Raw genomic sequence first — 27149 nt, 5'->3', positions numbered from 1 at the left:
TTCCAGTGATGGGATGTGCCCTGCCTTGAGGGTCTGCACAGGGCCTGGGCTTTCTGCTCTCTGTTCTTCTAATACCTGAAGGTCTCTACTTACCAGTGCCCAGGGGCCTTTTCTAACCACTGTATCTGAGCTAGTTAGTACACACGCCTTCTCTGTTTGTCTTCCTCTTCAAAATACAGTCTACTGTTTGACACTTTGTCCAGTGCCTCACCACAAAAATTTCAAGCATCTAGAGAAGTTGGAAGAAGTTTAGTCCATGTCCTTCCTCCATTTTTTTTTTTCCTGGTTTTTTGAGACAGGTTCTTTCTATAGGTAGTAGCTTCAAATTTACAGTCCTCCTACCCAAGCCTACAAGTTCGAGGATTTAGATGTGGGCCACCACATCCAGCTTGCTTCTCATTTTTGATGTGTTTCATTTTAACGCAGCCATCAGTACACTTCCCTCTAAAAAATGTCAGCAGGTATGTCATTGTAGTTTAGCATTTGCCTCTAGTATATTTCTCTTTCAAATTGAGCTAAAATAGAAAGACAACAACATTTCAAAAAGTGCATGTTTGATGAATCCGTGCATGGTTGTAACCCATTCCTTTTCTTGATAAAGAATATTTTCATCACCCCAAAGGGTTCTCTTGTCACCTCTTCAGTTTATCTCTGCCCCCAGCTCTTGTCTTCTATTGTCAATTGGATTTGCCTACTCAAGAACTTTCTGTCATTGGACTCTTTAAGGTACCTTTGTAGTATTCATCAGTATTGCCTATATCAACAGCTTGTTGTCTTCTTTTGCTGAGTAGCTTTCTATTCTGTGAATGTCCCATAGTTTCTTTTATCTATTCTGTTAATAGATAGTTGGGCTGTTTCTAGTTTTGGCTTATGATGAATAAAGCTGTGATGACACATGTTTTCATTTTCATGGGGAGTAATATATAAATAAGATATTACTGAAGTCATAGGACAGATACATTGTGTGTTGATTTTATAAGGAATTACCTGACCTTTTTCCAAAGTGGCTGTCATTTTATACTACCGTAACAATACATGGGAGTTCCATATGTTCCAAATGCTCATCAGTATTTGGTGATATGTCTTAAGTGTTATTGTTTGGCATTTAATAGATATATTAGGGTTCTCAAGAGTAGTAGAATCAATTAATATCTTACATATGTGTGTATGTGGGAGGGAGGGAGAGCGAGAGAGTGAGAGAGAGAGTGTTATCTCATCTGATTTCATGATTTATAAAAGCTGAAAAAGCCCCATTGCCAGTTCCAAACTGGAGACACAGGAAACCCAGTGTTGTTGTTCTGGTCTCAGTCTAAAGGCCTGAGAACCAGGATAGCTGATGGTGTAAAGTCCCAGTTTAAGGGCAGAAGAGCAGTGTCCAGCTCAGTCAGGCAAAGAGAGTGCAAAATCATCTTCTACTTTTTTATTCTCTTCAGGCCTTCAAGAGATTAGATGAGACCTAGTCTCACTGGGAAGGGTAATATGCTTTGCATAGTCTACCAATCCCAGTGCTAATCTCATCTGGAAACACCCATGTGGACACATCCTGAAGTAACATTTAGCCAGATGTCTGGGTGTTCCATCACCCAGTCAAGCTGACACACAGTTACTACAGTACACACACACGCGCGCGTGCACACACATGCACACACACACGCACACACAGAATTAAATTTAACTGCCAATGTGACTCTCTTTTGATGTCTGCTTATGGCTCCTTGGAAACAAGTGAGCCCCTCAGGCCCCAGCACAGAACTGCAGAGGCCAAGTTCAGAAGAGGGGTGTTGAAAGAGGCAAAAGCTGGGATGCTTGGGCTTCCCAGCCCAGAATGTTCTTCAGGAGACACTGATTCACACTTCAGCAATTGATAAATTATACATTGACTTTTAATTATATGAGAGGGAACACATACATGTCTTTGTGGGTGAAGCATCTGATACCTCTAGTATAGAAACATGAAAGAAAATCGTCTCATGCTGCCCCCTGGATACTCTTGTAATGCATGCCATTCTAAAGTCCTACTCTGTTGACATTAAGCACCACAGGATGTGACGGGAAGGATCCAGGCTGGCAACCAGGAAATGATCAATGAGGACAGAGTCTAGGTTGACACTCTCAGAGCTGCAGGCGCAGAGAAATCTGCATTACTCCTCTGCCTCCAGACAGAAGGCTCCACCTTGGTGGTCAGCTTGCTTTGGCCTGGTAGCTTCTTTTGATTCCTCTACCTTTAGGTGATCCCAGAGACAGGCAGAACTGGGACAACCATTAAAATAGTGCATCAGCATAGGGAGGCAGAGGAAGGGAGGGTCGGGAGAGAAACTGGAGCAACATGCAGCCAGCACATGGTCCTGCCCAGGAAATCAGGTCTTAAAGGAGAAGGTAGCAGTTTTGGAAAGTGAAAGCGTATCAGTCCCCAGAACACAAAAGCTCTAACCTAAGTTCAGGAGAGACATAGTCGTGGGTGGGATCATTCTCCTAACTTGAGCAGGTCCATATGGTGACCCATGTACTGTGCCTACAAATCCCTTCTTCTGTGCTCTCTTGCTCCTCAGTCACATAGGAAGGACTTGAATGACTCCCTAGGAGCCCCATTAACCTGACTCTAGGAAGATGTCTGTGTGCACATGACTGCAAGAACATTCTTGGGGTCGCTGTAGGCTCACCTGCTGAAGGGCTTAACCCAGCCTGGTGAGTGTGAGTGCCCACTCTGACCCCACCCTGCAAGGGCCACCTGTGGTGAGAGCAGAGGAGTGTTCTCTTGCGACCTCTAGTCTTTGGTCTCAGAACAACTGCACAGCAAAGGATTCCCCACTTTTTAAAAGGTGTAAAAGGTGCTTGTTGAAAGACAGGAAGCAGCTGGGGATCAGACTGCCCTCTGCTCTTCTGACTATGGAAACAGTGGGCTGAGCTGATGACAAAAGCAAGGAAGAAAATTAGGTCTCCATTGCAAGTGCTCTTGTAGCTACTCTTGATTGGGTCCTGTAGAAGCATCCTCTTGGTAGACCCAAACAGCACAGAATTGGGCCTTTGTAGACACGTTCCCCATTGTGTTGTCATTACACTCCTTCCTCATTTGAAACACTGGCCCCAAAGAACAAGGAACCAGGTAAGTTCCTAGCTCTGCTTCAGTCTAGTGGCAGGAGACAGTGGCTAATGGCAAAACAGTGTAGGCCAGTAGTGTGGGCTAGCTGGCCTCTTTCTTCCTGTCAGTAGCTGCTCAGCCCAAGAATGTAAAAGCCATAGAAAAAGAGGGACCAAGGTGAAGCAGCTTCAGTCCAAAACCAAAGGCTTGGGAACTGTAGGGTCACCCTCGGGCAGCTATGTTGGAAGGCTAAAGCCACTGCAGACTGATGTTCAAAGGCAGTGGCAAAGACTGGCATTCTTCAAAAATGAGGACACTTCTTTCTTTCCCTTTTTCATTCCATCCAAGCAACGAGCCTATTATTTGGTGTGCCCCCCACCCCAATCTAGCATGTGTTTTCCTCAGTTTGGGGGCCTACCTGTCAGTCATCCACAGACACCCAGAGCTTGGCTTTCTGCATCTGCTGGGCACTTTCTAATCCAGTCAAGCTGACACATCAGTTAATGGTCACAGTGATGCAGGGCACTGGTGGGTGGATGAAGCCCCTGGGCACATCCTCCCACGTGTGCTGGGCAGAGTCCAGTCTAGAAGCAGTGAGGAAGCTCGGAAGCGGCCACATGTCGCTTTTTCTGGAAGGGAAATCAAGCCTCTTTTATCCACTTGCCCAAGTGCTGCTGAGGAAATGTGGACTGGGTAACTTCAGAACATTTGTATATCTCTGTTTGCAGGCCAGCTTTTTATTTGGTTTAGGCTTCCAAAATGGAACAGAAAATTCCTAGATATTTTAACCTTAATATAGCTCATAAACACCACAGTATTTCTCATTCTATACAGGTGTTGGTTCTGCATCAACACTGAACAGTTAGGAGAAAGGGTTGGGACAGTAGAGTGGTAGAATCCACAGGATTTTCTGATGACTTTTTAGGAGAGAAGGTGGGGTCATAACTTTCCCCCCTTAGCTCTCTATTTTTCTGTATCCCTTACCTTTTGCCCTTTATCTTCTATTTAAAAGTAATTTGCAAATTCAGCATCTTATACCCAGTGCTATAGGCTCAACGCCAAGTGGAAAGTGGAACTCTGTGCTTCCACGTTAATGGATTTCCCAGGAAAAAAAAAAGTACCTATTACTCAGAACCATGGGTGCTTCAAGAGTACTGCGGGACAGCGTGGAAGTTACGAAATGAGGATTTCTTAAGCCCCTCATCTGTGTTCTTGCTGCCATGGAGCTCTTCCTCCTGTGCTGGTCAGCCAGTGACTCCACATGGTTCTGGCTCCTTGGTCAGACTCCTGGCTGTGGTGTCCCTGGTCTGGCTTTGGTACATTGACCTTGAAAAGGTTACTTCATCTTTTGGGCTTCAGTGTTCTCATTTGTGAAAAATAAATGGTGGCACATAACCTTATGCTTATGCTGTGATAAGTGAGGAGACAGATGAAGCCCAGCGACTGGCCATGAAAATGAGTCAATAAATGCAAGCCAGTATTTAGTCTTGTGTGCCAAAGGAGGTGCCTTAGAGGTTAAACAGAGACTGTTGTTTCCACATTGGCTGTGTGGAAAGCGCCAGTAACTGTGCACTACGCTCTAGAAGTTCAAAGAAAACTGAAATCCAGCAGAGAGGTGGTTACTGGCCACAGCCAGCAGATTTTGCATGCCCTGTGGCTCACTCTGGTTCCTGTTAGCGCATCCCCCAGCCCTCTGACCCTCCCCTTCCTTCCTTGCCATTTAGAGCCACCAGGCCTGATTGTGACACCACCTGGATTTGATTGGCTTCTTTTCAAAGTGTGTTCATGTTTCTTATTTCATTTAATCATTGCAAGAGTAAGACAAATTCCCTCATTTTTCAGATGAAGAAACTAACGTGCAGGGAAAGGTAGAGAACTTAGCAGGGTCTTGAGGCTGCTGATGCCTGATTATCTTGCCGTTTCCTAGGCACATGATACATGAGCCTTCACAAAATATTCTTAACTCAGAGCAAAGCACCCAGAGGCATTAACACTGCTTTCCTTAAGTCACAGGTCTCTTCCTTCTGCAATGTCACCTCCTCTGCAGAGATAATGTTTCCCAGCTCACCTGTTTCTTCAAACCCTGATAGAAAGAACTTTAGACTAGGAGCTAAGAAAGAAGGCTGTCTAGTCTCAACTGCACCACATGAGTCACATGACCCTCTTGGCCTGTTCCCTTCTCTGCAGTGAGGGCTGCTCTCTGAGTCTGTGAGCCTGACTCTGTTTCCTGGGGACATAAATGTCCAGTAACATTGTCTTGCACACCACCCTGTCAGGTGGCCTACTTCCTAGCACCTTAGCTATAATGTGGCCCCTTCTCTGGAACTCAGGAAATAACCTTGACTGTGCTCTGCTGTATCAGAAAAGTACGTAGCATGTGAGAGGGAATGTGTTTTCTGGTGTCAGGTGATTTGAACACCTCACAGTGAACATGCTGAGGCTTGGGCAGGAAAGCCACCTCTGCAATATTTCCATTCTGATTCAGTAGCAAAGTATAGGTATCCTGGAGTCGTGTAAAGTGCTGCAAGGCCAGGCATGGTGGTGCACACCTGTAATTCCAGCACTCAAGAAGATGAAGCAGGAGGTTTGATGTCATTTTGAGACCAGCCTGGGCTACAAAGTGAGCTTAAAGCTAGCCGGAGCTGCATAGTGATAACCTGCCTGAACAAAGTGGAAGAAAGAAAAGTGGTTGGATTGATTTTAGGTCTAGCTCTGCTAGAAACCCTGGAATGAAACAACCCTCTTCTCATCCCCAAGTTTCTTCCCAATCTTCTGGTTTTATTACTAATGGACTTGTGACTAGACAGATGCCTGAAACCCAACTCTTTCTCCAAGCTTGGTGAGGGTCTCTGGGTTGATACTGTTTCTAAGAGTTGTTTTAGCTGAGATGCTTAGATGCTGTGGATTTTTCAGGAAAAGGGTTGGGGGAGGCTATGCCACGGGATTGTGTGTATGTTAGAAGCAGGTGTGACTGTGGCCAGCATTAACTGCCCCTGAATTTTCTTCTGGCCTTGTAGTTCAAAGGATTGCTGCTGAGGGGAAGGAAAGGATTTGAGACCTTAAGCAAGCACTTGTGCTGGCTCCCTTCTTGCCTCTGCACTGTGCTGCCTCAAGTCACAGCTTTCTAAACAGATTAGTGAGGCTACCACATGAGGGCCCCTGGAGGAGGTGTGAACTCCTCCTCTGTCCTGGGCCCAGCCTCAGTCAAGTAAGCTCTTTGCCTTTTACTCGCTTCATAAGGAATGTTGTGGACAGTCATTACCGGCATCAAATAAAACCATGCATGAAAATTTTTACCAAAAAAATGAATGAGCAAAACCTTTCCACAGTAGTTAGATGTGCCGTATTGGGAAAGTCCAGCCAGGGCAGGCAGGGATCATAGTCACAAAGAGAGAGGCTGTAGTGTGCACAGTTGATACAAGTAAATCTATTAACTTTTCAGTGCCTGTGGATCTTTTTCTGGTGGAATTGACATGAAAAAAATTTGACTCGAGAATCATGTCAATGAAAGTAAAATGGAAAATATTGGAAACAGTTGGTCTGCTGAGGCATGATGGTACATACTTATGATCCTAGCATGTGGAGGGCTGGGGTAGGAGGAGCACTGTGAATTCAAGGCCAGCATGGGCTACATAACAACACTCTGTCTCAAAAACGAAAGTTCATCTGTGTTATATTTTTTTAAGGTAGACCAAAATACTAGGTTTGCTTAATAGAAACTCAGGATTCTCAGCCAGTACTGATAGGACACTGAGGAAACTCTTTGGGAGCATAAGCAGTCAGAACTTGGCTAGGAGTAGAGCCACAGAGCACTATACCCTGTGTTTACCTGGCACCAGGAAACAGCTGTTTGCTTAGTGACATTGGAAGCATGTTGGCTGGTGGGCCACCCCACTGCTTATACACTTCCCAAAGCCAGCTGCCCAAGCTGCAAGGGAGGCAGAGTATGCTTGGGTGAGGGAGTGGCGCCCTGTGAGTGGGTGGGGAGGCCGGGGGGGTGCCGAGGTGCTGATGATTCCTCCCAAGGGTGATCCTGCCGGGCGGTGGAGGCTGGGAGGATAAAAGGCCCTGTGAAATAGTTACTATGGGCCTTTTATAGGGAGAACACTAGTGAAAGCTGAGCCAAAGCAAGTTACAAAAAGGCACAATCTTGGTGACTTCATGAAGGATGAGGTGGGTCTAGGGTCTGCCAAGACTGTCCTTGTCCAAGCCGATGCTGACCCACACGGCTGTTGTTGTTTGAACGTGTCCACACCTTTTATGGCTATACCAGGCTTGAAGACCATAATTTTGTTCTATCTTCCTGTCTTTCAGGTTTCAAGTGCCCCATTTGCTCCAAGTCTGTGGCTTCCGATGAGATGGAAATGCACTTTATAATGTGTCTGAGCAAACCTCGCCTCTCCTACAATGGTAAGAGCTAGGCCTGCCCTACCTGCCTCAAACTCACTGTGGGAAGCTGTCCGGGTCTAGAAGGAGTGTCTGATTGAGAGGCTCTGTAGAGAGTTTCACCACCTTCTGCCACAGATGCTTGTGAGGTGGCAAGGAATGCACTGTTCCAAAGAGACAGAGGAGTGGGCTAAGAAAGCAGGCCCAGCGTTACATCCTTGCCTCCATCCCTGTGGACCCTAGTTGAGAGACACGGCCATTCCTTTGCCTGTTCATGCACTGCCTGTGGTAGGCCTCAAGAGCCGCCAGGGGACCAACCCTCCATGATGCAGGGCAGCCTGGTGCTATGGTACTCATAGCGCTGAGTAGGCTGGTCATCCCTCCTGGCTTTGCAGCTCAACCGAGCATCTGATTGAGCCTCAGCTCCCGAGCAGAGTCTGTGGGATTAGGTGCTGACAGATGGCCTCATTGCTATACAAGGGCTAACTTGGAGGGGCCTTAGAACTGAACACTTACCAATAACTGATGCTCCTCTTTCTGCAAAAGCCAGAGCATAAGCTCGGCCCAATCCTAAAAAACAAAAAAAAAAAAAAAAAAAAAAAAGTCAGCATCTGCCTAGTATGCTGTGGGTAAGAATTTGGAGTCAATCTGAGCTCCATCCTTCCTGGACCTCTTACACACTACGATCTCAGACAAGTTGCCTGGTTTAGTAAGGCCCAGTTTCCTGGGTTCCCAGATGGAGACAGCAATCCCTGGTTTGTGGGATTCTCCAAACTAAGATGTCACAGAGCCTGTGTCTGGTCAGCACTTGCGAAGCTGGCAATGGTGAGGCCATCTGTAGTCCTAACTTGGTGGTTTTCCAGATGGAGTAAGAGCGTGGCACAGGCTGTGCTGTGGAGGACTCTGGTTTTTCCATTCCTGTATTTAGTTCTGTCTCTGAACCCTGCTCATCAGAGAATCCTGTCCTCTACCACAAGGACAGGTAGATCTGAGGGCCACTGTCCATCCCTCTCCTACCTCTGCAGGTCCAGCTTCTTGGGGTATAGTCCGAGCAGGGGCTCGGAAAAGAGTTCAAGGATTTCCAAGTCTGAGGACTCATTTATCATGACAGTGGCTATTTCCTGGGGACACTCTCCTCACACAAAATATGACTTTCTCACACATGCCAGCATCAGCCTAGAGAAGGCTCATTATTCTGAAGCGATCCTGGGATGTCAGCCTTATGAATTGGAGCTGCTTTGTTCTCCTAAAACATTCTACTGCACATGGAGTGTCCTTTACCTGAACTGCTTGTGACTAGAAATGTTTCAGGTTTGGGGACAGTTGCACAGATGTTATCAATTGAGCATTTCTGATTTGAAAATCTGGAGGTTCTTTGAGTGTTATATGTACCATCACTCAAAAAAGTTTCAGGAACTGAAGACTTCGATCAGTGGTACAGTGAGAGTGCTTGCCTAGCATGCGCAAGGCAGTCCGGTGCTAGTAGGTTCAATGCCCAGCTCTTCCCCCCCCACCCCCACCCCCCAGTTAAAAGTTGAGATTTCAAAGAATTGTATATTTTCAGATTAGGGCTGCTCAACCCATATTCTTATATCTCCTACTTGCATGTTCAAAAGATTCCATTTGAGGGCAAGTAGATACCCACCGATCTCAGCTTCCTGCAGTCTCGTAACCTCTGCCCAGGTTGGGGACCAGCAACAAGGCAGGCTATGCCTTGTTCCTGTTCCCAATGTTTCCTTCCCCTTTATGTCCTGCTCAGTGTTCAGAAGCCCCTTTCCTCCCAAGTGAAAGTTGCCCAAGGACTGGAGCCACCATGCCCCTGGATCTGTTGTCACATGGCTTCCTGCTTCCCGTGCCCAAACTCAGCTTTGTCCCTGTTGGCCATCTCTGCCTGGGACCACAGAGGGAAAATCATCTTCCCTGTGTCTCACGGCCCCCCTAGACTATGACTTCAAATGCTGTATTCACTTCTATCTCACATGTGTCAAGACGTCATGAAGACCTTTTTGTCCTGTGGGCTGTTGGGGACAGTGCTCTGTAGACACTGCCTTTGCTGTCTTGCTACACAAAGATGCCTCAGAGGGGGGTTGGTCTGAGAGAACTTGGCTCTGGGAGTCATTGAGGAGAAGTTGGCAAGAGCAGCTGTGGAGGGCAGAGTGCCCCTGGGGCCTCTGTGAGTCAGGAGTCACCTGCAGGCTGCCGTGGAGAACGGGGGTCTCCAGCTCCTTTCCCAGAGAAATGCTTTGACATCCCCAAGTGTCCTCAGGTCCTTCTGTCTGGTACAGCTGGTCTGTCTCCTCCACACACGCAACCTGGGGAAGGGCAGGTTGGCACCTGGAGGCACAGCACTGCTGTTCTTGTTCTCGTTTTTTTCCTCTCATCTTGCACTTAAGAGGTCACCTCTGCTGTGTGTGTGTGTGTGTGTGTGTGTGTGTGTGTGTAAACTAACATCTTTAAACTATTAGGCTCTCACAAAAGGCAGACCTTGATCCCCAGAGGCAGAGGGCAGTTGCCTCCAGACCTGTGAGTGGAGTTCGTGTCCTCTGTACACAATGGCATGACTGCCTCAGACTCAGTCTTTATCTTTTCTGAAGATGCTTGGACATCCAGATAAGAGGACAGCATTTTCCACACAGGTTGCTGTGCAGTGGAGCCTCCGGGCAGGCACAGAGCCTATTCCAGGTCAGGTAAAGTGCAAGCCCGTCAGGAACACTGGCTGGAGCTTCCGAGGCAAGAGCCCTGAGCTTATTTTGATTTTGCCAGTAACATGTTCTACCCACAATTTCTCATCATCCCAGTCTCACCTGCTCACATTTCCTTTTCTACTAGGGGAAAAAAAAAATGTGAGAAGACTTGTCTCAAAGGTGTGGGTTCTCGCCATCTTTTTAGAAAAGGGGGCAAGATGAAGTTTTCTTAGATGATGAAGGCATGCTCTTAGGAAGAGTCCCTGGAATTCCTGGTCACTGTCCTGGAGACAGCCTGTCTACACACACACACCTACACACACCTTCCACAGTTGCTGGAACCAAGTGTGGAAATTTTTAGAAAATTTAGAATTTAGTTAACCACCAAGGAAAGAAGTAACAGCCTCTTCAGTGAAGCAGATAGAAAGTAGTGTTTTTCTTATTATGAGGGTTGGCCTGAGTAGGAGATTGGAAGCCCTCCAGTAGCTGCCTGCCAGATTTCTGAAGAACCAAGGAAAGGAAAGACTAGTTTAACCAGTTTAGCGGAGCTCCCGGGGAGAGTGAAGACCAGCACCTGGTGCTCCAGGGCTGGAAACGGCTAGGAGGTTGATGAACAGCAAGGCACCCGTGGAGGGCAAGCCGGTGCAGCGCAGGCTGCTGCACCCTTGCCTTCCTGAGGCTCTGAGGGCAGCCTTGGGTGTGAAAGGAGAGAGTGCTCAGCCCCCATGGGCTTTCCATGGCTCTTTTTTAAGAATCTCTATGGCGCTGGGGCTGGCCTGAAAACCACACTTTTTTATTCATTCATTCATTCATTCATTCATTCGTTCTTATTTATTCTGTTGTGCTGGGAATTGAACCCAAGGTCTTGTTTATGCTAGGCATGTGCTTGATCCACTACTGAGACACAACCTCAGCAGTCTCTCTGCACAAATTTTAATCATCAGATTGCTCACTCAGTACAGTGAGTTCAGGCCCTTTTACCCTGAATAGAGTAGAATCATAGTACTATGGTGCCGGTTAACTGACAGCTTAAGGGTGCTGTTCTGAGGCCAGCCTAGGCTCTTTGGTGCTGAGAGATTGGGGTAAGACAGGTGGTTTACAGCAGTCAGAAAGAGTGTGGTGCTTCAGGAGGCCCTCCTTCCAGCTCCGCTGTGGGCCGCAGGCCCAGGTCTGGCTTCATAGTCCACAGTGCCCTCGCCCTCCTCTTCCAAAGGTCATTGCCCTGTCTTGAGGGCTCTGGTAAACATTGCTCAAACTTTCTTTATAAAGAACTGGCTTCCCTAAAAGCACAAAGCATCCTGCTAACACAGACAGAGTTTCCTGCCCCTCACCTGTCTGCCCTGAGTTACTGACCTGTGTGAACAGGTGCTTGGTTGTCCTTGGCTTCTGCTTTCTGAGCCCTCGAGGTTGAGGTGGAAATGCCCTCCCTTTCTCAGCCTAGGGAAGCTCGAGCCCAGTTGGGGAGTTGGCCCTGCCCCAAGTGGAAGCTATTGTTAGAAGCTACAGCAGTGGCTGTAGTCTGGCAGCTGTGGAGGTGTCTGTCCTGATGCTCCTGCTGGGGGAGAGGAAGAGGGAGGAGGTGGCGCAGGCAGGTCAGGCAGTTGCTGACCAGTTGCACTGTCAGATTGTCCAAACAGGATGCACGAGGTAGGGAGCCTGTATACGAGGCCTGCAGGGAACCAGAAACTGGTGACCAGAAAGGCCCTCTGCAGGGGCCTGTGACTGTGAAGCACCCAGGCTTGCCCTGTAGCAGGTTCTCCCCTCTCTCCTCATTGCAGCCTAACTCAGTGTGACAACTGGTTGCACCTCACAGTTCTCGGGTGTTGAGATGAGGTGCTGCTGGGAGAGGGCACTTTGCTGAAGATGTCCCCTCTGCCTGGAGGATGGTGTAACTTGGATGTCCCAAGGAGGGAGCTGGCAAGGCCTGGCCTGGTGTCACTGCCATGTCTGGTCCCTGGTAGGCCAAGCCAGTAGCTCTGCACATGCTGAAGAGAGCCCAGGACCAGCCACCGTTTCACACCTCAGCTGGAAATGGGGCCAGCGCCTGTGTGCCGCGTTATTTGCTGAGGGTTCTTCTCCCTCTGGTTGCCACCTTCCCACTGCACTGGGCACAAGGGAAGCACATATGCATGTCCCTCCTCTCACTGCTGACTCAGAGTTCACACCAGCCTTCCGTCCCTGTCAGGCAGCAGAAATGTGTCTTTGGCTCATTTCCTGAAGCTCCTGTGCAACCAGTAGCTTTGAGGTTGCTCGAAATGCTTTTCCAGAGCTCTGTACAGGGTAACCAAGCCCGGAGGGCACTAGCGCCTCCCCTTGGCCTGCCCTGGCACCTCCTTAGGGCCCCTGTGCATACTTCGCAAAATGGGAAAACTTGAAGCTGTGAAATGGGTGTGTTTTTAAGTCCTGTGGGAAAACACTGGTGCATCCTGGTCCTTCAAGGGGAGCAGGCCTGGTGGCCGGTGGGAGTACCTGGGCTTCTGTGTTGCAGCCACCCAGCTGCTTGAGTTTATCCAAAGACCCTCTAGCCTAGGGCTTTAGGAGTCCTTGCGTTGTCCCTTGAAGTTCTGATGTAGAGCTAGCCCAAAGAAGTGAGGCCGCTTTCATTCTCCTCCTCCTCAACTTCTTTTACTTGACAAATGGCACCTGTCAGAATTACCGATCTCAGAGAGGAAGCAGAAGTATGCCACCACCTCCACCCAGCCTGCCACAGGCAGGCACACCTCCTCGGACACCAGAGAGCTTTGCGTGCCATTCTGGGTTGGTTCTGTGATACATGAGGGAATGTGTTATCTAGCACAAGCACGTGTACACACACACCCGCAGTCGGGCAGTACTCCACCCTAGCCCTTGTGGTGACATTGGTCAGCTGTGTGCACATAGTAGCAGGAAAACTAGGAGGCGCCTGAGAGGCTATAGGGAGGCAAAACCCAAAGGCAGGAAGCTCAGCTTTGAGCCTCCATGCTCATCATCCGGGCTTTGGCAAGCCGCTCCTCCAGGATCTTTGGCTTTGTGCTGTGGGATCCCTGCTGTGGCTTTCCTCTAGCTCTGGGCCGTGGGCTCTGTCAGATGAAGATGGAAATCTGGAAGGGAATGGTTGAGAGCCAAACTTATGCTTCAGCCACTTCTGTTCCTTTGCTGTGACCCCAGGAATACCGGGAGCTGCTGATTCCCAGAGTGCCAAGGATTGGGGCAGGACATTTTACTCAGCCCACATGGCCTTCTTGTGGGGCTGTGCTCCTCCTGCCTCTGCTGTTGAATGCTGACCTGAGTGCTGGGCTAGGTGCTGGCTGCCTCAGAGTTACTTCTGAAGTTCTCCTCTCTGCTCCCAGGAACGTCCAGGTGGCCTTTTGTAACCTTGGTCCCGGTGAAATGGTGCTCCTTGCCATGTGCCAGCCTAGGAGGACAGCCACACATTTCAGTTCTTCCTACCAGAGCTGCAACCTCTGGTTGGCTGGCAAGGCGTGTAGAACCGCTTTGGGAAATGGCCGGGAAAAGGCTGCATCTGACCCTCAGGAACTCAAGTCTGGAGCCCACACTAGGATAAGGAAATGAACCAGCTCACACCTTTTGCCCTGTTGCCCTCCCCTGTTGGCGGACAGTGTGGAGAGAGGCAAGCCCAGGCCTGCCTTTCCTGCCCCATGTACGTCAGGTCTGGGGGCCACATGGGCCCTCTTGGAGCAGATGCACTAGAGAGTGAGTGCAGCCTGTTTGGGAAGCTATTGGGGACCCAGAGAGCCTAACTCGGCCCTTAGGGACACAGCTCAGTTAGCCAACAGTAGGGGACATGTGAGAGGAAATGGCTTTGAGGTCAGTGATGTGGGCAAAATCGATCTTAGTTGTGGGTGTGGAGGGGTGATGAGCAGTAGGGGGTGCAGCTCCCTAAGTGCCCTATTGGGGTGAGATGCCTGTGACAGGGAATGTCTGCAGGACAGTGCCACCTTCTTACTACAGCTAAACTGTCTTTCTTGTCACCTCTGTTGAGGTTACTTTTCTCCAATATTTTATTGTGAAAAATGCCCAATGTACAGCCAAGTTGAAAGCATTCTGATATGAGTACCTGTCGCCTTATCCCCTAGCACTTTACTGCCTGTCTGTCTATCCACCATCCCATCTTGTCCTTTTGATGTACTTCAGAGTAAAATGCAAATTGGAACTTTAAAATGTAAAAGTAGTGTGTGTTCAGACATCTAAAGCTTACAAAATCATATAAAAGTATTTTCTGGGGACCCTTCCAGATCTTTCCTTTGCCTATACAAATATCTAAGTACAGAAGGTAGCCAGTGCTCCAAGACCATAAGATCTTCCTTTATGTCAGTGTGCCTTGTGCCACATTTGGAGTATGAGGTAACCTTCCGGTGGCTGACTGTAACATCTGTTTTCCGTGTTCATATCACCTTCTCCAGTGGTCCTTGGGTTAGCCAGGTGTTAACTGATGCGACCACAGGTTGTCATGGTGTCCAGGAAGCCATGTGACTTCTGTTTTATGTACCAGACTTCATATTATGTACCAGTATCATACAGGTTCTATCTTGTGCCTTTTCCTTGGGGGGAGGGCGGAGTCACCAGAGCCCTCTAGGCCATGAAGAACCCTGACTTTGAGAGCCTTCGATGTTTCTTTTTCTACCAAAATAATCAGAAGACACAAACAGCACTGGGGAGGTCATCTGAGCAGAGAGTCCCTGGCTATGGCCCAAGGTCACCATTCTCAGGCCCCTGATGCAGGCAAGATGTGTGGCTTCTTGGGGCTTCCAAATCCTCATTTGCAAAGTGGAAATGACACCTGGTGCCTTGTTCATAAGATTATAAGGCCAAAGAAAACCCACATGGGGATTTTTAGAGTATACACCTTTAGGCAAAGGTGCAGATGCGAGGTCGTTGATTGTGGGACGTGAACTTGCCATGTTTCTTCATGGCATCGTTCACTTGCTCCATGTCTGTCCTGTGGTGCAGGGAGCTTCTGGGTAATCTCTTCAGGTCACTTCCCTGGACGTCTCTATCCCACCTCTCCACCTGTGGCCCACAGCTCTGTTCTAAAGCCCGCATCTAGACTTCAAAAGATTCCTGGAGGTCTCTGAATCTCCCAGCTGACTCTGAACTCATTACTTCCTGCTCAGGCCTGTCCCACTGGAGTCCCTCCAGTGACACTGCACAGTGCCTGCGTGAGCTCCCCATCTTGGAGCTTATCCAGTGCTTCTTGTAACTTCTAGAGAGGTGGTCAGGGTACACCTCCATGCCTCTGCGTTAGGCAGACCCGACCCAGCTGCACAGCGGAGCAGGAGTCCCTCTTCAGGAATGGCCTTCCTGGCCCCTGTGGCCTCAGTTGCCTCTTTGCTCCTGTCTTAGTGGTGCCACTGTTCCTATTGCTGGGAACCTACTCCCTGGCAGCCTCTGCCTCTCTGCCCAACTCATCGTGGCCTCTCTAAGGTCTTCCCTAAGGCTGGCTCAGCGGCATAAGCATCTGCCTGGCAAGAGCAAGGTCCTGAGTTTGATACTGCATGCTGTGCTGACCCCGGAACCCCAGGTGTGCTGTGCTTGCCCTGAAGCAAGGTGTGGTGGTGTATGCCTGTAATCCCAGTGCTGGGGAGGCTGAGACAGGAGGATCACTATGAGTCTGAGCTGCATAGCAAGACCCTGCATCGAAAGAATAAAAAGTGAAGTCTTCCCTAGATAGTCGCTGTCCCAAGCAAGCACCTTCCACTCCTATCATACCTGCACCTCTGCGCTAAAAGACTAAGAATTACCATTCAGTGCGTTTCGGTTTCCTTGCTTTGCCTCCCCAGCTAGCCTGAGTTCCTGACGCCCGGAGGCCCAGGCTTGGCACTCTTGAGGGGCCATTGCACGCGATGTAGGGAAGCGCTGCCGAGCTGGCAGCAGTGTTTGCCCTGTTGTGCTCGGGCCTTCCCAGACGGGCTCTGCTGCCTGGGTAGGAGCTACCTTCATTCCTTCTCTTGGCAAGGGGAAGTAGATTGTTCTGTTTTGAACTTGTGATGAAATTCACACAAGCTCAGCCATGTAAAATGTATAACTCAGTGGCATTTGGGCATTCACTGTCGCTTAAAGGTGAGCTACCCTTACTGTCTGGTTCCAAACATTTCATCACCCTGAAAGGAAAGCCTGCAGTGTGATCCCACTTACAGGAGCCATTAACATGATCAGATGCATGGAACCAGAGAGACTGGTGTTTGCTACAGAGGGAGGAGGGAGAAATGGGGCTGTGTCAGGTTTCACTTACACAGGTGAAAAAGTTCCAGAGATCTGTTATATAACATTGTGTATTTAAAATTTGTTAAGAGGAGAGATCTCATAGTATCTGTTTTTGCCACAGATTTTTTTTTTTTGGTACCGGAAGTCAAACTCAGGACCTCATGCTTGCCAGGCAGGCCTTGTGCTGCTGAGCTAAATCCTTAGCCCAGAAAAAGTTTTGTAAAAAGAAAGGGAAGGAAATTCCTTATCCATTAGCAATCATTTCCCGTCTTCCTGCTCCCAACTGAAATCTGCCTTTTGTTTCTGTTTGTCTATTCCAGATATTTTTTTTATAAATGAGACCAGAAAGGAGTGGCCAGATTTATGCCTGACTTCTCTCACTTAGTGTTATATTTATTGAGTTTCACCCCCATTGTAGTGTGAGTTGGTTCTTCCTTTTCTTGGTGGCATAGTATTCCAGTGTGTGGACATACCTTGTCTGGTTTGTCTATTTAGCAGTTGGTGAATGTTTGGGCTGTTTTCTACCTTTGGGTGCAGTGGATCGTGCCACTGTGAATGCGCACATCTAGGTATTTGCTTTTGTAGCTCTTCCTCTTATTCTTGCCTCAAGCACCCTGTGCAGTCTCGTGCTTTTCCAAACCAGAAATCAGCATGCCTGGAGCATGTGTTGGGGGGAGTATAGTAAGGGAGCAGCTCGCCTCGCACTGCTGTCCTTGCCTCTGTCCCTCTCTTCATCCTCCACACCTGGGCCTTCAGTTAATCCATTTGGAATTAATCCCCTTTTGTTTTCAGGTCCACATCACATGAGGCACCTGTCTTGTCTCCTCAGTGAGGGTCTTTCCTAGGGTTGAGGTCCCCTCCTGGGCTCTGTACCCACAGATTCTGGCAGTTTGGTCGTCTAGCAGGTTCTTAGACCTGTGCTTGCTCCGTGCCACCCACCTGCCAGTCACTAACCCTCTTGCTTTCCTTGTCCCTCCTGCAGATGACGTGCTGACTAAAGATGCGGGTGAGTGTGTGATCTGCCTGGAGGAACTGCTTCAGGGGGACACGATAGCCAGACTGCCCTGCCTGTGCATCTATCACAAAAGGTACGAGGAGCCCCGCCCAAGAGGCGGCACAACCACATGCCACATCCCCAGGGGCACAGTAGACCCCTGTCACGAGCCTCTCTGTGCCTCTTCATCATGGGACGGCCTCTTCTCCAGGGGGGCCCAGACTGCCTTTAGGAAGATTTAAGAACCCCAAGTACAGGGCAGAAGTAAATTGCACAAGATTTAGCTCTGCTCTGATGGCTTGAAGGGTGGGAGTAAGTGGGAAGACTGGAGCCCCACCCATTAGGGGTCCCGGGGATTCCACCGGGTGTGTGACGCCCCCTTTGTTTCCCTGAGCCTGTCCTTCCTACAGTAGCCCCTCTGCTCTGGCAATGGGGAAGGTAACCCTGCTGGCCTGTGTGTGCCCTTCTCCCCAGAGGGCCAGGAGGCAGAAGGGGCTAGGTGTGGGCTCTGAGAGTGGCTGCAATGAGTGGGCTGAGGGTCCTCTCAGCTCCAGCAGGAGCCACAGGTCTTGTTTCCAACTGGAAAGAAGACTCTTCTTTGCCCAAGATGGGAGGACACCCTGTGCTCGGCAGTTGCTACCTGCTGTCTGCTTTTCAAGCCCAGAGCTGCTTCTTGGCACCAAGTGGGCCTGACCTGAGGCCACTGTTCTGCAGGATGACAGCCCTGCGTGGCCCGGGGACGTGGCTAGTGCAGAGCCCGTGGTTGAACTTGGGGAGAACTGTTCTTCTTGGTCTGGGTCCCAGCAGCACACAGCCCTACAGTGTCCCAAGGCAGCACTAACTGGAACCAGAAAGCAGAACTCTTCCTGGGGGAAACTTATGCAAATTACCTGTCTGCTTCCTGTCTTTAAAAATGCCCAGATGTTGGTTTACGTATCAGGAAGCTGCTTTGGGGCTATGGCTGTTCCTTTTTTTTTTTTTTTTGGCAGAACCGGGGATTGAACTCAGATCCTTGCATTTGCCAGTCAAATGCTTATCCTACTGAGCCATCTCCTCAGCCCCTATGGCTGTTCCTTTTTGAGGCAAACAGTGCAGTGTGAAGCTTGGAGACGAAGGCTTCCTGGAAGCCCCTCCCTGACTTGCTTTCTACTTTCTAGGCAGTGTTTCATAGCCAGGGTCCCCTAGCCATTCCTACCCTCATGGAGAGACTTGGGATTCTCCTGAGAGGTCTCACATTGGGGAAGTGGTGTTGCACGATCCTGAGCTGGGCCCTGGCCAGCTTGCCATCTTTGTCCCCTCCTTTTTCCTCAGGCTTTGGAGATAATTGGCCCGCTAGCTGACCACAGTACACACTCCTCCAACCTGCACTGTCACCCCAGTAGTAGTTGCTGCCCTTCCTGCAGCACCAGAGCTACCTGAGCTTGTGTCTACCCCTGCTGACCCCTGCTGAGGCAGGGTGGTCTCTGCTCTTCCCTCTCCCTGCTCCAAAAATAGGGAGAGGGTCGTTTTTTCCACGGGGTCCTTTCAGGAGAGATTCAAACAGCTTTTGCTTGGCAGTCTCTGAGCTAACGTGTGCTCCCCTTGCTGCTCCCCACCCCAGCTGCATAGACTCGTGGTTTGAAGTGAACAGATCTTGTCCAGAACACCCTGCGGACTGACCCTGCCGGGCTTGCTTGCTGAATCCTCTCAAGGTAAGCCCATGCTGAGGGGTGCACCGGGCTTCCGTGACACAGCCTTCCAGGAGAAAGCAGGGGTGAAGCAGCTCCTCAGTGTGTAGTCTCCTGGGGTGCAGAGGCTTCCTGGGGAAGGATGCGAGGTATACGTGAATGAGCACAGGACTGTGAAAAGCCACTGGGAAGAGGAGGAATTAGGTGGGGGAACCCCAGTGGATTCTAGACATCCATGGTGAAGCTTCTGAGAAAAGCTCAGAAAGACCCTGGGAATGGACACCAGCAGGAAGAGTGTGGGCTCCAGGTTTGCAGCTCCGCCCCAGCCTTGCTCACCTCTGTCTTCTCTGGTGACCCCAAGAGAGAGCCCTTCCTTCCCTCTGTGGACAGGTTCTCAGTAGACACGCAGGGCGCCATGGGTTGTCCACTGCAAAGTGCTTGTCAGCGGCCTCCCATGCCCCCTTCCAGATAAATGTGAGACCCTCCTGGTTCAGTGTCCGCCCCTCACTTCCTCCTGTGTGTGTGCACAGGCCCAGGGTCACCGCTGGTTTGGCTCTCGTTCTGCCCACAGACACCTTGCTGTACTTTGTCCTCTGCCTGGCCTGTCCCTGCTCAGTTCTAGGCTGGCGTTTTCTTCCTCCCAGCAAACAGATAAAACAGAGCCCCAGAAAAATCAGAAAGTCCAACTCACTTCATGTCTCTCCCATCCAAAGGTGTTGGGGGGCTCTCTTTCTTCTCTCTCTGTCTTTCCTCCATTTTGTTTTCTTTCATTATGTGTATTTTATTTATTCCAAGTAAATGCCCAGACAGCTGATGATGTCAGGCAAATCAGGGACATTTGCTCTTGCACCTTCAAACACTGGTGATAAGGAGAGAAGGAACAGTAGGGCAAGAGCGAGGCTGAGGGAGGGGCGCCTGGCCTGGCTTGGGGTCCTCGTGCCTGGCAGGATGTTTAGCTCCAGGGGGACTGAGCAACAGCCCCAGCCAGCTTGCCCTTGGCGGGACACTTGCTGCCACCTCGGGATGCAGCGGCCACCCTGGGCTGCCCTGCGCATGACTGACTTGTTCCGATCCCCACAGGGACACACGGCCCCTGCTCTGCGAGAGGCTCATGGGACACTGGGGCAGAGCTGAGCTTGGGACACCAGTGGGCACGGGCCACTCCTCCTGCACTGACTTGGACAGCGGTTCTCCCTCCTCCCTGAGGACACCAAATCGCAAGAGAAGAGCGAATCGACTGCTTTCCTTCCCCTCCCCCCTCAGCCCAGGAGGGAAAGGGCATTTTCTTTTTCACCTTTGAAAGGCATTGTGGGTCTGTCTTTAAAGTGTTTACAAAAAAAAAAAATTATATAAAAAAAAAAGTCTAGTGTCGACTGGTGTTTTCCCTCGTGATGTTTACAGATTGCTGTTTGCTGCCCAGCCATAACCCACTCGGTGACAACCGGACATAGCCACAGCCTCGCCACTAGCGCTCTGACGGCAGGTGGGCACACACAGTCTCATCCTTTGCCCAGCGCCCGGGTTAGCTCTCTGCATCTCCACCCTCCCTACTTTGGTTTTTTTTTGTTGTTGTTGTTGTTGTTATTGTTTTGTTTTCTACTTTTTGCCCATTTTTCTGGCTGGGTTTTGCACTTTCTTCCCTTCGAGACCCTGACTGATACCTTGATTTCTTTGCCAAAACACACAGATGCCCGTCCAGGGCGCTCTCCCACTTCCCATCCCATGTCTTACTCTTTTTATCCTTTATCCTCCTGGTTCTGGTCAGTTCAGAGGATTTAACAATCACAAGTGTCCTGCAAAAATGCCTGAACATTTTTCTTAGGCCCTTGTGGATTTTTTTTTCCCAGAAAATTTAAAATAAAAGACTTAACAGGAGAAACATGTCCTGCTATCCCTGTTTTCAGGCACTCTGTTTGAGAACATTTTAGCCATTGATGTTCACATGTGGCATTGGCCCATGCAAGATAGGTTTCTGTATTTATATATTAAAATACAAAAAAAAAAAAACCTCATAAAATGTTTAAAAAATGTTCAAAGCTTGGGAGAAAAGCTTTCTTCATCAGTCAAGGTGTTTTGATATGGTATTAAAATGTCTAATAAAAGATACACTGTGTGGTTTTATTTTGATGAAGTATTGTTAGAGAATAAAGAATTGAGGGTGGGAAGTGAAGAACTGGGGGCAAAGCCCATCTTCCAGCCCTCACCTACTTCAGCATTCCTGCAGGTTTTCACTGTTGTCGCCCATTAGCAGGGAAGGGGTGGTTCTTATGGAACCCTCTTGAGTGTCATGGAACCAATCACCATCACCTGTAGAACAGCCAAGATGGAGCTTTTCTGGAAGGGTCTGTGGGAACAGAGCTCTTGGAGCTCTGAGAGGTCACCAGGACATGGTTCCTGCAGGTGCCAGGCCTGTGCTCCCACCCCCCATCCGAGTCCCAGTGCTGACTCATGGGCATGCTTCATTGAGGCCTGCAGAGGGGCCTGGTTTGAGGCTGAGCCAGCTCAGAAGCCTTAACCACCCACTCGGGTTCACAAAAGTTGGCAAACTGCAGGCTGCACAGGAAGCGTAAGGCCAGGGGCAGTGCTGGCCCAGCTGTCTCCAAGCCAGGGAGCTGCACTATAGGGTCTCCTGCTGAGCTAGCCAGGGAGGGGTTGAGGATGGACAGAGACCCCACACCTGTGATCTGACCTCTCCCAGGCCTGCCTGTCCTTGGTCCTGTTGCTTCAGGGCCTAATCTTGCCAGGGCATTCACCTCCCTCAGAAGCACTACTTCCTGGTGCCTACTTTGTGCAAGGGCATTCCCTGCAGCCCAGTGGCCACACCCATTGTGTTCAGAGAACTGAAGAGTTGTGGTTCCAAGTCTGGGCTTCCCTGGCACCCTATCTGGGGTGGAGACCCAGGGACCTACAAACGCTGCTGTGAGAAGTGGCAGCCAGCACAGGGGCACTGTCTGCATTTGAGCTGTACTCCTTGGCAGCAGGAGGAAATGACTTCATGCATCTGAATGTCGATTGTTTGCATGTGAAGTGAGGACAAAATCATACAGCTCAGAGGTCACTGCAAGGGTCGGGATCTGCCCCTAAGGCCTGGCACATGCGCAGCAGGCTTCCTTGTAGCTTTGTCACTGCAAAGGGCACTGTTCTATTCAAAGCACCTTCTGCTTCTGCCTGGCAACTGTGTCTCCCTGTTCTATATTTAATTCCACCAGCAAAACTGGTGGGGCAGGGCCCAGCTGGGAAGATTTCCTTGCGTGACCCCTGGATGCGGAGGTGGAGGCTCTGTGTGCCCACCTTGGCAGCCTGAGCCCAGCTGCCTTAGAGGTGCCACAGTGAGCCAAGTGGTTGTGCACCGGGTGAGGCGGGTCTGGGGCCCAAGCTGGGCGCTGTTCCAGGGCATCTCCATCCTGGGTGACTTTCCTCCCACCTGGCACACTGCAGCCCTCTGCTGGCGGCCACATGCCCTGAGTTCTGACCAGGTTGTCAGTACATGTGGGTGGGAGCGATGTTTGTGATCTCCAGCCAGTCAGATCTCCAGAATCCTACGTTCTGGAGGATTCTGGAAAGGCCCCTGCCCTGCCCTTCTGGGAGGGAAGAAAGAATGGAGAGTGCTCACTGAGCAGCCATTTAATAGTGTTGGTGTTTGCAGGAGAATGTCCTTATTCCTAGGAGATAGGTGCCGAGTTCCATGGGTGAGTGTTTTCAAGAAATGTGTACTCTAAATGACTCCAAGATACACAAGGTACATAATACAAGTGTCATCAAATCATTAGTAGTTGGTACTACAGTGAATGGTGGTTCCAACTTTTCTGTATGTTTGGGATTTTTCTTAATAAAAGAATCTGGATACCTGGCCACTTGTGAGTACTCACTAGCTGCTGAGCCCTGGAGTTCATTCACATCAGAGAAAAGCCCTGCCAAGGTAGAAATGGCCACTGCAGAGTCCCGGGGGTGTGGGGGGAGCAGGGGCTGTAAGGGGTGGGGCTGGAGAGCTGTTTGTGTGGTGAGTAAGCTGGGATGCTGTGGGGAAAGGGCTGATGGGACTTGCGAACCAAGCCATCCTTGGCTCCCAATCAGGTCAGCCACACACAGGAATGTCACAGGAGAGTCCTCAAGCTCACATCTGTCCCCTGTCTGCTAGAGCCCAGCGTGAATACAGAAAGAAGCGTCGTAAGAGTGGCAGCCTCTGCCCAGGGCTTTATGAGGGGTGTTAGGGTCCCAACAGGGCTTTGGGGTGAGCAGAAGGGTGCTGTTGACCTCTGCTGTCTCTTCTGTGTCCTTCACCAAGAAGATCAGAGGTCCCCTGGGTTGGGGAAATGGACAGCACTGTAGTCTCCTGGGATCTTCAGGAGTAGGGACTGGACTGACCACCAAGCCCCTTCTCTAGTCCTGGGAGGTGGGTGGGTGGGTCAGAGCTGAGAGCCCCAGGCCTTGGACAGAAGAGTGAGCCCTGGGCCACAGCTACCCAGAGCAGACGCCGAATGTCTGAGCTTTCCGGTGTCAGGCGCCCTCTTGTGGGCATAGGGGGGATCAACTACCGAGTACACCGATTTATAGCTCTGGCCAGGGATCCCAAGACACATCAGGCTGTACCCTGGCCTTTGAGAGAAAAAGGTGCTAGGACCATACACTGAGCCACAGGAAGATGTGGGACAAAGAAGATAATCTTCCGTTTCTCACAGATGGTAGCAGCTGCTTGAAGAACTTTCAGGATGTTCTAAGGCCCAATTCGGGCCTGGTGAGGCTATCATAAGTGACCTCCACCATGGGGGAGACCCCTGCCTCAGGTTCTTGGAAGCACAGTAATTGGGACAAGGACCTAGCTTCTTCTAAACCTTGGGTGCCATCCCACTTCCCAGGCCACCCTACATTGTAGGACAGACCCCCCCCCAAAAAAAAAAAAAAAAAAAAAAAAAAAAAACAAATGGGTCACTGGCCCCAGGACAGGAAATCTGGAGGGGAGAAATTGGCACTCTGGGAGGAGCTGCCTGCCGGTCTCCAGACAGTTGCAAATGTACTTCAGGTTCATGTGGGGCACCCTGAAGAGAAGACCTGCCACCTTTGAGAGGGCCCTTTCTGCTCTAGGAAGGAGTGTTCCTGTCACCAGGTACAGGTAAAGGTCTCAGGAAGCTTGAGCTTCAGTCATGAGGTGACCCACACCAGCTCTCCCAGCCCGGACAGATGCATAGAGCAGAGAAAGCAGCTTCCTTTACTGGTCCAAAGGTTCTTGAGGGCAGCAAAGGGAGAATGAAGGAGCCCAGCTTCTTTCTCTGCCTTCTGGCCTTAAGCCCCAGCTACACCGTCCGTCCTCGTAGGGCCAGTATTTCTAGAAGAGGCTGTTTTCTGGGTGCTTGCAGGCCAAATCTGTGGAGGTCCTCACAGCACCTTGCCTGGGTTCATGAGGCCTTGGGGGTCCAGCATGACCTTGAGCTGCTTCATGGTCTGCAAGCCCACAGAGCCTACCTCCTCCTGTAGCAACTGCTGCTTGCCCATTCCAATGCCATGTTCCCCGGTACATGTCCCATGGAGTGCAAGTGCCCTCCTGCGACGTCATGAGAGGGACCATCAGCAGGTTCTTCTCCTATCCCTCGTGTCCTCCCCTACCCCACGAGGCTCCCACCTGCCCAGCTCTTCTGCAAAGGTCGTGACTCTCTGGAGCTCCTCGGCATCATCTGGGTTTACCAGCAGGAGGCAGTGGAAGTTGCCATCACCCACGTGGCCAACAATGGCTCCTGGGGGCCCAGAGGACAGAGCAGTCACTTGTGGCCTCACCTGCCCTTGGCCCAGGCACTAGTGAGCCCCAGTACCTTCCCCCTCACTCCAGCCACAGATGGACAGAACCTGTGAGTCCTGAGGCCTTCAGCTTCTCCTTGGTGTGCACCAGGATCTCTGGCAGCCTCGAAATGGGTACACACACGTCGGTGGAATAGGCCTGGTCAGAGGCAAGCCTGTGAGGCTCTCCCACCCTCGGTGATGTGCCAGGCCCCCACACTCCACACTGCTGAGCTCCTGCAGATGCTGCCTGGGACCCAGCCTCCCTCCCGGGTTGGACTGACCCCTTCCTCTCCATGTCTCTTCCCTCTCATGTTTACAACCCCTAAGACCCCAGCACTGCTGCAGCATCTGATTCACAGGGGGGACTCCAGGGATGGGCAGACAATGGTCCTTTCCTTCTAGGCAGCATCTGAGCACTGGCTGGGTGGTGCAGTCCGTAGGTGAAGGTTGTAGTGATGCCCACCCAGATGTGTGCCCCACCCCTCACCTTCCACCCCTCTAGGCCTCAGCCTGCTGCTGTGTACAGCAGGGTAGGGGGCTGAGGAAAAGGATCATGGGCCAAGCTGTGGGTGTTCTCCTAGCCTGGTCCCAACTCACCTTGTAGCCTGGAGCCAGGGCCAGAAAAGCGTACCAAGCGTTGTGCCGCGCGGTCCAGAGCCGGCTGCGCTCCTCTGCTTTCTTGGCCCAGGAGAAGTGGGAGGCTCCGTTGTGCTGCGTGATCACCTCTGCAGTCAGGAAGAAAGGTTGACTGTGGGCCTGACACTGGGGAGCCCTGGCCCCGTGGCCCACAGCCCACCCCTCCCCAGCACACCTGCCCGCTGCAGGTGCTCTGCCAGGGCCTGCTCAGATCCATGGAACTCAAGGAAGAGTGTGGGCGCCACAGAACAGTTCAGCTTGCTGTACCTGTTGCAGGCGTCCATCATGACATCATCCAGGAACTCTGGGACCAAAGAGAGGGGTGGCCAGGTGAAGCCTGCCCTTCTGAGGCCCCTGCGCTGGTAACCTAGTTAGCCGCTCACCAATGCGAGCCACAGGCACCGCCGCCTGGAGCATCTGTACAGTGCTGTCCACCGCAGCCTGGACACTGGGGAATGCACAGGTGGCAGCCACCGTGGCTTCAGGAGTAGGGTGCAGACGCAGAGTGGCAGATGTGATGAGACCCAGTGTCCCCTCAGAGCCCACGAAGAGCCCCGTGAGGTTGTAGCCTGCTGCAGTCTTCCTGGGCCCCAGAGACAAGGTGGGTGAGTGCTTAGATTGTGCACTAAGAAATTTCTGCCCAGAAGTCAGGAGCTGGAAGCCACTGCACCATCCCTTAGGCGGCCATGTCTCGGCTGGCCTCCTGTTTCCCTGACTGTTACTCTACAGCCCAGATCTGCCTTTTGCAGGGACAGTGAGCCCCAGTAACATCCACTGGCCCATTTGCCAGGCTCCAGGGCTCACTTGTCCATCCAGGAGGGTGGCTGGAGGAGGGAAGCCCATCAGCCTGTTTTCACTGGGACCCCAGGCTAGAGGCAGAGGAAGCGCACCTGAAATGACGTCCCTGGCCTGCAGTGTGAAGCAGCCTCCCATCAGGCAGCACCACCTCCAGGTTGATCACGTTGTCACGCATGGTGCCGTAGCGCACTGCGTTGGTGCCTGAGGCCCCAGTGGCTGCCATGCCACAGAGAGAAGCATCTGCACCTGGATCTGGAGGGCGGAGAGCAGGAAAGGGCAACCCAGGCAGGGAAAAGCAGGGTCCTCTGAAGCCAGATAGCCCAGCCCCCAGGCAAGGCCTCGGATGTCTGAGGGAAGGTGCTCAAGCCCCAGGCCTACCCACGGGAAACCAGAGGCCGCAGTCACGCAGGTGGGTGTTCAGAGCTTTACGGGTGACACCGGGCTCCACCACCACAGAGAAGTCTTCTGAATTCAGCTCCCTGATCCGGTCCATGTGGGTCAGGTTAATGCACACACCGCCCTGGAGGCAAGCATGCTGAGAAGGCCAGCTAACCAAGTCTCAGGGCCAGGCACAGCCCACAAAGACCCTCGTCCTTTGCAGGCCACCCCCCCCCCAGCAGCCAGAGCAGAGTCCCAGGATGGCAGGTGGGCATGGCCGCACACAAGACAGGCACGACGACACCAGACCTGGGGCACCCACTCTACCTGCAGTGCGCAGACTCCCCCTTCCAAGCCAGTGCCGGTGCCAAATGGGATGATGGCTACGCCTTGGCTATAGCACAGGGCTGCCAACCGGCTGACCTGGTCCACATTCTGGGGCCAAACCACGACATCAGGAGGATGGCACCTGGAAGCAGACCTGGGCACTTTGGAAGGTGCAGCAACTGGTCCTGCTCATTTCAAGGAGCCAGGAGATGTTGCAGGGCCCG

General features: G+C 51.1%; 2 protein-coding genes across 2 annotated transcripts in view; one reads left to right on the top strand and one right to left on the bottom strand.

Moving 5' to 3' along the window:
- Positions 1–20751, top strand: part of Znrf1 (zinc and ring finger 1) — a 106993-nt gene extending 86242 nt beyond the window's left edge. Inside the window, exons 2-5 of the mRNA XM_023709373.1 lie at positions 7394–7489; positions 17336–17441; positions 18948–19038; positions 20095–20751. Of these exons, the coding sequence (XP_023565141.1) occupies positions 7394–7489; positions 17336–17441; positions 18948–19005 (260 nt within the window). The 3' untranslated portion in view covers positions 19006–19038; positions 20095–20751. The remainder of the gene's footprint in view (positions 1–7393; positions 7490–17335; positions 17442–18947; positions 19039–20094) is intronic.
- Positions 20752–24008: 3257 nt separating this feature from the next.
- The window catches only part of Ldhd (lactate dehydrogenase D), an 18231-nt gene continuing 15090 nt past the window's right edge, over positions 24009–27149 (bottom strand). Inside the window, exons 2-10 of the mRNA XM_023709326.1 lie at positions 26926–27110; positions 26599–26740; positions 26313–26472; positions 25806–26005; positions 25598–25726; positions 25384–25511; positions 24853–24943; positions 24632–24743; positions 24009–24553 (exon numbers count right to left, since the gene is read on the bottom strand). Of these exons, the coding sequence (XP_023565094.1) occupies positions 24388–24553; positions 24632–24743; positions 24853–24943; positions 25384–25511; positions 25598–25726; positions 25806–26005; positions 26313–26472; positions 26599–26740; positions 26926–27110 (1313 nt within the window). The 3' untranslated portion in view covers positions 24009–24387. The remainder of the gene's footprint in view (positions 24554–24631; positions 24744–24852; positions 24944–25383; positions 25512–25597; positions 25727–25805; positions 26006–26312; positions 26473–26598; positions 26741–26925; positions 27111–27149) is intronic.

Source organism: Octodon degus, unplaced genomic scaffold (assembly GCF_000260255.1).
Source record: "Octodon degus isolate 3935 unplaced genomic scaffold, OctDeg1.0 scaffold00011, whole genome shotgun sequence".
In the NCBI taxonomy this organism is placed as follows: domain Eukaryota; kingdom Metazoa; phylum Chordata; class Mammalia; order Rodentia; family Octodontidae; genus Octodon; species Octodon degus.
Note: the sequence above shows the minus strand (reverse complement) of the source record. Positions and strands in the feature narration are given on the sequence as shown.